Source organism: Chenopodium album, chromosome 3 (genome assembly GCF_948465745.1).
Source record: "Chenopodium album chromosome 3, dcCheAlbu1.1, whole genome shotgun sequence".
In the NCBI taxonomy this organism is placed as follows: domain Eukaryota; kingdom Viridiplantae; phylum Streptophyta; class Magnoliopsida; order Caryophyllales; family Amaranthaceae; genus Chenopodium; species Chenopodium album.
Window position 1 is genome coordinate 62,185,242 of NC_137836.1, and position 9,502 is coordinate 62,194,743.

The 9,502-nt window shown below is 38.8% G+C and overlaps 2 protein-coding genes across 2 annotated transcripts; both read right to left on the reverse strand.

The window, feature by feature from the left end:
• Positions 1-78: 78 nt before the first annotated feature.
• LOC145625178 (Nucleic acid-binding, OB-fold-like protein) lies at positions 79-492 on the reverse strand. The gene has a single exon (XM_081678253.1). It carries the CDS (start codon positions 490-492, stop codon positions 79-81), a length of 414 nt encoding a protein of 137 aa, XP_081534379.1.
• A 5,289-nt stretch (positions 493-5,781) lies between these two features.
• On the reverse strand, positions 5,782-7,097 carry LOC145625179 (uncharacterized). Its single transcript, XM_081678254.1, has 2 exons — positions 6,876-7,097; positions 5,782-6,288 (listed from the first exon to the last, which is right to left on the reverse strand). The coding sequence occupies exons 1-2, from the start codon at positions 7,095-7,097 to the stop codon at positions 5,782-5,784; spliced, it is 729 nt and encodes a 242-aa protein (XP_081534380.1).
• Between the last annotated feature and the right edge of the window lie 2,405 nt (positions 7,098-9,502).

Genomic DNA, 9,502 nt, shown 5'->3' on the forward strand with positions numbered 1-9,502 from the left:
GAAGGCTTAACAAAGTCAGTCTCGCAGAAGGCAAGCTTGATATGGGCAACTATGTAGCACATTTTAAGGATCCAAAAGCTAAGAAACCGGAGGAAAGATGTGGGAGTAATTAGAAATCACAGATCCCTGAATATACTTCTTTCGATTGTTGGGATCAGGACTCCAATTAATTTCACTCATATTGGGTGTTTCAACATAGGACAATGTAAATTCCCCTGCCTTCTGAATCTTTCCTCTCTTGCCTGCTCTCAGCAATAGATTTTTACGCTGGTAAGAAAATATGCCATTGGAGAGGTGGATGATATCGCCTGTCTGGAAAAAATCACATTCCTGTCCCCAAAGCTGAAAATGAACCGCAGCAGTCTCATCTGCCACAAGTGCCAAACAAGTCTTGTTTTGGCCTTCTGCAGATATCCTGCCTTTATCCAACAGTATGAATCTAGTGTCTATATTGTTTGATGCAGCTGGTTTTATGTCCTTCAAGAGCATCATCGTAACAGTGAGTACAGTACCTATCCACAAAAACATTACACTATGTTAAGGCTGCATATAATACTCTATTATCCTCATGGACCTCAATGACCACAAGCACAATCATCAGCAACACCTATTCTGCCCTTTCATCCACTTCCACCACCTTCTCCCCAACACAAAGCCTCCACAATGCTTAATAAAAAAGAAGACCAAGATATTCACTGGATTAAAAACCCTTTGATTGCTAACTAAAATTAGAACCCTATTACTCTATTAGCAAGTAAAAGCCGGACGGAAAAAACTGTAGGTATTGAACCAACAAGTCACAAACTGTGAAAATAAGGTGACACTATACAAGGAACGAGAATTTAATTGAAGATAATTGAATTGAACTAAGCAAAGTAAAAAATTACAATCCAAAAATTCTCAATGACAATTCATCAAACTTGTGAGCAATTTTCAATAAATTGAATGTGCATAGTTAATTCCACAATATATACCACATTTGTTCAAATTTCTCATCATTTTTAGATTCTTCCATCTTATTCGAGCAACATGAGCTTAAAAAAAAAAAGATTCTAACATTTTAAGTCATGAGGCAAACAAAACAAAGGCAATTTAATTCATAATTAACAATTATATATTTGAGGGTCTCCCATAAACACTTTCTAATGGGTTTTCACTCATAAGGGTAAGATTACATACATGTGGACCTCCACAAACCCTAAACTCTCTAATGGCTTTCACTATTGTCAACGTCTATCTCTCATTTGTACCTTCAACGGTAAATTCTAGCCTGAGAAATGTGACTTATACTGGAAAGTTCGGGACTTGCGAGTTATTGCATCATCCATGCCTACAATATACATTTAAGGGCCTGTTCTCTTACGTTGAAATTCAATTCAATTCAGTTCAGTTCAGTTCAGTTCAGCTCAGCTCAGTTCAGTTGAGCTCAGTTCAGTTCAGCTCCTAATTTCCATCTCTTATAAAATATTCAGTTCAATTCAGCTCAGCTCAATCAGTTCAGTTCAGCCGAGTTCAGTCAATGAGAACAGGCCCTAAGTTTATCTCATTAGCACAAGTAAAAGTCTATATGAACAGATTCTGCCGGCCCTTTCATTAAAATGAAGCATGGTTTTACAGCTAACTTTTTTGATAATGAATGTAATTATAGTATAATACAACTCAAAATTCAACTGTTTGAGTGAGCATAAGAAAGAATCATTGTAGTTTATACAGCTTGGACTATTTTCTTCATAGTAAATCTCAATGTTTTATTAGCTGAGTTGATTATAATTACTCACTTGTAATTGTAACATTCAATTTTGACAAATTTTGATTTCTATGTGACAAGAACGTAGTAGTTTCACAAAATTTTCAAACTTCCACGCCAATCTCGCTCATATTCCTAGAAGTCATCATCATACAAATATAAGCAAAATTTGAAAGATTTGAAACTCAAATTGAAAAATAGTAAAGACTTTTATGTATTCTACAGAACTTTTCCTGCCAAGTACCCTCTTTATTACTCAAGAACAACATAGAGAGGCAACTCAAACCCAGAAAATTCAAAATAAAAACCCAGATGCGAATGAATCCTGAAAAATTAAATTAAAAAACTAGTAAAAAATTCAAACTAACAAAACATTAGAAATTATTATAATAATTCAGAACTAAAGAATCCAGAAAATTAACCCCCCCCCCCCCAAAAAAAAAAAAAAAAAACAAGACAAATCACGAATTCGAAAAATGTATAACAAAAAAATAATCTTATCAAATGCAAATAATATGCAGAGAAAATTGAGCACAGGCAACGATATCCCAGGTTGAATGAAAATTAAAGAGATTTGATGAGAAATGAGGGTATATCAGAGGAACTGGAATGACATATACAACAAATAGTTTAAGAGAGTACCTGAAATTTGTCAATATTTTTGCAAATTTGATTTTAGTGGATGAATTGATTAGGTTAGGGTATAGTAGCGCTGCTCAGAACTGGTAGCTCATTCTCGTTTGACTCCATTGTAAATTTGTAACTTGTAGCTTTTATACAGTAAATCAATTACACACAAAATGACAAAAATCAAATAATCAATCAAGAAATCAAATCAATTTTATATGAACCATGAAATAAAAAACCCCAACAACAAAAAATCTAACTCCACAGATTCAAAATCAATTATTCAATTATAATTCAAATAAGCAAAATAGCAATTATCATATATCAATTTAAAAATAAATTGAACTTACAATCTTATAATGTATCGAGTACTCGAGCAGACGGAAGCTCGGACTGCAGTCCTCCGGTCCGGTGTCGTGGCCGGTGGACGCTGCAGTTGCGTATCCGGAGTTGAGTTTGGGAATTTCGGAGAAAAAAATTAGAAAATGGAAGTGAATTGACTTTTTTTTTTTTTTTTGACAGCAGTAGAAAAGGGAAATTAACCCCTAAGATAGGGATGACAGTGGGGCGGGTCAAATGGAAGACCCGCCCCATCCCCGCCCCAATGGGGCGGGTATGGAGGGAGGTTTGGCGGGTGACGGGGCGGGGATGGGTCCAAAACTTAAACCCGCCACGGGTGGTGAGGCGGGTATGGAGGTTGTAGCAGACCCGCTCCAAACCCGCCCCGCCCCACCTAGACTCGCCCCGCCTAGACCCGTTCCTTACCCGCCTAATACCCAGCCCAAGAAGAATCTAGAGTATACTTATGAAAGGCCCAACACCCAAATGCCCAAATACCCAAGTCATAAACCTAAATTTTCATTTCCTCTACAGCCGCCATCTTCAGTTCTTCACTCTCTTTCAGTCTTTCATCTTCTTCCTCGCGAGTCAACACTCCCTGCCTCACTCATTCATCTTCTTCCTCGCGAGTCGCGACCTTCCCTCAATCACCATTGTTGTCCAGTTCATCTTGACATCTTCTTTCCCATGGTATTTATCTTGATTCTTGATTATTTTCGTATTTAATTATTTTGATTTTCTGATTGATTTTGAATTCTAATTTATTAATGGAACAAATTCATCTAGATCTATTAAAGAATCAACTCGTTGTAATTTTAATTCTATGTTGCATTTTTTTTATTTAAGAGGTTAAGATCTGATGATTAGTATGATTATATTAGACAAATTATAATACCCACTAACTCACTATTTAAATTTTATTTCGTATGTATTAGTACTCAATTATATGAATGTATGAATTTGAGAAGTGCTGAAATAAATTTACCAATTAGAATGAGGAACCTAATTAAGAATTAAAAAACAAGTTTTGTACAAAGTTAGTAAACACAGTAGATTTTTAGCTTGTGAAAAATCAATAGGTTAGTTCAAATAAATTGTTATAATTAATGTATTCATGTGATTATTTGGTGGAATAAATAATAATGAAAGCATAAATAATGTCACTAAGTCAGACATTGTTTTGTAGTGCTTATGGGTGGTGGTTACAGTAGGTGAGTTGAAGGAAGTGCAGCATCAATGGTTGGAGGAAATAGAAGATGGAAGTGATACCGGAGTAACCGGAGTGATCGATTAATTTTCATGCGTTTAGAATATTATAACTTTGTATAATTTAATGGACTTGGATTTGTGAATTTTTCTAAGTATGAAACTGTATAATTAATGAGTTTGTAATTTTCTGGTGGACTTTGTAATGTTATTATTGTTGTCAGTGTGATTTTATTTCCATTTTACAGCAGGTTTGGGGTGGGTTTGGGGGCGGGTATGGATATCCAAGCAGGTGGTGGGGCGGGGATGGATCCTACAATGTACCCGGCGGGGCGGGTATGGATTGTGGGTATTGGACCCGCCACGGGTGGTGGGGCGGGGATGGGTACAAAATTTTTAGGCGGGTACGGGTGTGGAGGTGCCATCCTTCGCATCCGACCCGCCCCGTTGCCATCCCTACCCTAAGATTTTTAAAGCATATAATGAAAATAAGGCAGCAGCTCATTAATTTTTCCTTTTATCATCCCATCTCCTTGAATGCTGTTGTAATCAGGTTGCATCCATTTTAGGATATTTTGATCAGTGGACTTAATTTGCAGATGCCACAACTTCAGCCAAGCTCCTTGCAGTCCATCTAAAACAGTTTGGAGAATGTCAGCCTCTCTATTCTTCCTGGCCTGCTGTAACTCCTCTTGCTCAAGAGTAGACCCAGCTTGTTTCACAACCCAATGCCATTTAAATTCTCTTCCTTTGCTCCTGGTGTGATAGATCCCTAAGGTTGCAGTGTTGCAGACTCCATTCCCTGTCACTAATTCTAAGTTCCTAAGGTGGTGTTTGTCCTGCCTTGTATCAGTCCCCTTTTGTCTTTCAAAACCAGGTGGTTCGGATTGCCTATCATCAGAGTTTTGCAGCATCTTCCTTTCTGTATCTTCCATCTTCTTATGTGTGTTGCTCACTCTTCGTTCCATGCTTAAGACAGCAGATCCTGGGCTTGGCATTAAATTCTTAAAAATTTTATTATTCCTTGCTCCCCAAATGCAATCAAGACAAGCTAAGAAAAGTTGATAACTCTCTCCTAAATCTCTACCCTTATCACTCAGAATTCTCATCCAGTTAAAAATCCATTCTGCTAGTGGGATGTTATTTTGATTGCTCACATTAATCCCAAATCTGCAACCCTTCCATACATGACTAGCAAAGTTGCAGTCTCTAAATAAATGTTCCAACGTTTCCAGTTCACAGCTGCTAGGATCCTCATCTATACAACACAAACTACAATGATGATGCACCCCCAATCCTCTTTTCTTCCTTTCACTGCCCACTGAGAGCGCTCCTTTCAAGATTTTCCATAGAAAAATCTTTTGTTTGGGGCTACCATTCTTTCTCCATAACTGTTTCCAGTTAATGTTGTGCGTCACGTTTATTCCTAGCTTCTTTTCCTGCCTCTGATTGTCCTCAAGGAGAGTTTTATATCCACTTCTAACAGTGTATATTCCACCTCCGTCTTCCTTCCAAACAATCAGATCATCATAGCCTGCATCCATAGCTTTGATTGTGGAAATTTTTTGAACTGATTCATCACTGAACCACTCCTTACAGGCATCCAGATTCCAGTCCCCATTCTCCTTCCTTAGTTTGGCAACACAGTCATTATTTGAGCAGCCTTGATACCTCCAAATTGGGGGAGCACCATAGACCCAGGGATGGTGAATCTTAGCATAGAGACCATTACCTATGGACCAAGCACATCCTTTCTCAGCATCTGCAGACCCCATTTGATACCATTCCAACCCCACGAGCCCAAAATTTTCCTACACCATGAGTCTTCAAAAAGAGAATGCCTGTCAATGCCATATTTGGCACTAAACTCTGCTGATAAGCGATTCTTTATCATGGATGATACGCCAACCTTGTTTAGCAAGGAGGGCTTGGTTGAAGAAACGAGCATCCAGAATGCCTAGACCCCCTTTCTCCCTTGTCTGAGTAAGATGAGACCAATTTTTCCAATACACACCCTTACCGTTTTTGTTGCCCAGCCACCAAAACCTTGCTACAATACTATTAATCTTTTTTAAAATTGTGGCAGGACACTTGAAAGACGAGAGAAAATAGGTTCCTAAATTCGATAGCACTGACTTAATCAAAGTTAATCTGCCAGCATGAGAAAGGAACAACGAGTTCCATGCATTCAGTCTCTCTTTCACCTTGTCCACTAAATTGCAGAAAATCTGCTGTTTCGAGGCCCCAAATTCCGAAGGTATTCCCAAGTATATACCAAAATTGTTACCTCTAGTAATACCAAGTATCTCACTGTGCTTCTTTATTTCCTCTTCATTCGAGTTTGGGCTAGCCAAAAAAACCGACTTCTCCTTGTTTATCACATGAGGCCTTACAGTAGATGTCTAGCACTTTCTTCGGGTTTAAAACATTATTTTCCTCTCCTTGGAGGAAAAAAGCCGAGTCATCCGCGAAAAAGAGGTGACTAATCTTAGGAGCTCCTCGTGAAATATTAATTCCAGTAATGTTACCTCTTGCTTCTTCTTCTCGAATTAGCCCTGGGAGACATTCCATGCATAAAATAAAGAGGTACGGGGACAGGGGGTCCCCTTGCCGAAGCCCGCATTTTGGATTGAAATTTTCCTGGGGTGAACCATTGATGATTACAAAGAAAGACACCGTCCTAACACAACTCATAATGGTTTTGATCATAAGGTCTGGCAAGCCAAACTTTAGAAGCACATGTTCTAAAAAATCCCAATTAATTCTATCATATGCTTTGCTCATGTCTGTCTTTATTGCTAGTTTCTTCTTTCCCCTTTTTTTGTTTTCCTGATATTTTCTAGCAATTCATGAGCTAGGAGGATATTATCTGAAATAGCCCTCCCCGGAATGAAGGCATTTTGGAATTGGCTCACTAACCCGTTAATAACTTTCCTTAGTCTATTATTTTGTATACAACATTGCAAAGCCCAATAGGGCGTAATTTATCCATGGTTTCCGGGTTTTCACATTTGGGGATTAAGGCAATGTTCATGCAATTTAATTCTCGAAGGATGTTACCTGATTTAAGGCTTGATAACACAGCCTCTGTAACGTCATCTTGCATCCAATTCCAATTTTTCTGATAAAATCCGGCGGGTACACCATCAGGCCGCCCAGGTGCTTTCCACGGTTCCATAGCAAAGAGCGCATTCCTCACTTCTTTCCTGGTATAGGGGTTGGAGAGTAAATCCTTTTGATCCTTTGTTAATGAGGCCTTGATACCACTCAGTGCTTGCTTGAGTTCCAAATCCTTGTGCTGTGTGTGTTACGTGGGGGCAGAGGGATTGCACCCATATAATTCCTTGAAAAAATTCCCAGCAATTTTGGCTATGTCCTTTTCATCTGTAACCCAATCTCCCTGCTCATCCCTAATTGCTTCCAATTTGTTTCGGGCCTTTAATTTCTTCCTTTAACAAAATTAAAAAAAATATCTTGAGCATGTATCTCCTGCATAATCCCAATTAATCTTAGCTCTTTGCCTCCAGTATATTGCCATATTCCTATAATACTCCTCTAATTGCTTGCTAACTCGTAGAAAATCCTCCTCTTCTCCTTCATTTTTCAGCAAAAGTTGGGCTTCAAAAATGTCCTTTTTGAACTTATCCCACTCTCCATTCCACTCCTCTCTTTTATCTATTGACCATATCTTAATTTCTTTCTTAGCCTTTTGAGTTTTTTTTACAAGTCTAAACATAGGGGAGCCGTTTTGATGTAAATTCCAGCTATCTTGAGCGGCTTGGATGCAATCATTGTAATTTAGAATCCATTGCTTTATTTTATAAATACTCCTTTTCTTCTTGATATTTTGAGTTGTATGAAATAAGATTGGCGTATGATCAGAAATTTGAATTGGTTGATGCACAATAAAAGCATGAGGGAATTTTGTAAGCCAAGGAGAATTTGCGTAACCTTTGTCTAGCCTTTCTAGTACTAGGTTCTCGCCCTCCCTTCCATTCGACCAAGTAAATCTAGGACCTTCATAGACTAGATCGTGTAGATCATTTGACTCCTTCCACTCATGGAAAATATGATAGCCCCTAATGTTGGAAGAGTTAGTGCTTGTTTTGTCTAAATGTGAATTGACTTGGTTAAAATCTCCAACAATAGTAATCGGCAAGTTGAGACTTGGGCTTGTCCATTGATTAAGACAATCCCAAACATCCTTCCTTAGGGAGTTGCAAGGTTCCCCATACACCAAAATCAATCTCTATTTTCCATTCATAAAATCATTTACATCCACTACAAGGAAATTGATACAAGCAAAAACTACTTCTAATAAATTTTTTGTCTTCCATCCTAACCAAAGGCCACCACTTAAGCCTTTCGGGTTAACACCCTTAAAGAAATTAAAACCTAGAGACCTAAGCCGATTAAAAACTAGATCCGAATTGCTTTTTGTTTTTGAAAAAAAATAAACTCCGGATCGAAAGACCCAACAAGTCTTTTAATTTTAGGAAGTATCGGGGTTGTTGGGCATTTAATCCCCCGACAATTCCAAAGGAGGCCAATCATTGGGCTGTAGGTGGTTGATTTGGGTCAACCACCGCAAGCCCATCACCTGCAAATTGCAAAACAATGTTAGCTTCGAATTCGAAATTACTTGTTGGCCCAAGCCCAGAGGTTGAAGTAGACGACTCTACTCCATTAGTAGCATTGTAGATTATGCTCTTCCCCCTTTTCTTTTTCCTTGTCATCAACGAATCAACATCGTCCTCCTCGTCTTCTATAAATTGGATGGAAGCAAGATCTAGGTCAGAAATTGCCTTCCTCTTCAAAGGGCAATTATCTTGCTTGAAGCGTCTTTTCTCTTTTCCCCTCTTAAACCTCCTGTTTCTCACTAGCCTTCCTCTCTTGTCTTTTTCCCCCCATTTTGTGAAGAATATCGCACCATCAGACGTGGTTTTGGTAGGTGTTGCTGATTGGAGCTCTCTATTCCTCATGATTTCAACTTCTACCTGCTCAATTCTGGGTTGTGGAATTTCTTGAATATCTGGTCGCGTTTTGACACTTCTTTGTTCTAATTGATCTTCTTCATCAATGTCAATTTGTTGTTCTCCCACCCAAGGACTCATCGGATCCTCCGGTATTTGCCCCATCGAAAAGGCATCTTCCTCCTCTTCTCCTTGGTAGTCCATTGGGTCACCAATCGGCGAGTCCGGTTCTCTAATTTCGATAGCCCTGGGGTAGCTTTGACTATTGAATTCAATGAAAAATCTCTGATTGTATCCGACATTATCCACTCTTCTCCCAACAATTTCTTCATTAATTTCCACTCTCGATTGAATCGCCGAGTTCATTAGGATGTCAAAACGGAGGTTTTCAATCTTCGGGCCGTACCTGGGTACCATATCTAAATCCAAAATCCCAGCATTATCATTTTGGATCGGATCAGCCGTTGCCGCAGCGCTATACGGATCTTCTCCGATCCCACCTCTCTGATTGTTTTCATTGAAACCACCACCGACTTGTTCAGCCCCTGTGATCGTTGGGTTTATATGAACCCCGCCTTCTGCTTCTACCTCCATATCCGCAGTTGCAGAT

Bases quoted from the DNA above. Each gene is read 5' to 3' on its own strand.
- LOC145625178 (XM_081678253.1), bottom strand. From the start codon at position 492: ATGATGCTCTTGAAGGACATAAAACCAGCTGCATCAAACAATATAGAC.
- LOC145625179 (XM_081678254.1), bottom strand. From the start codon at position 7,097: ATGGAACCGTGGAAAGCACCTGGGCGGCCTGATGGTGTACCCGCCGGA. The intron at 6,289-6,875 runs GTATACAAAATA...GTGATAAACAAG, and splicing joins CTATTGGGCTTTGCAATGTT to GAGAAGTCGGTTTTTTTGGC.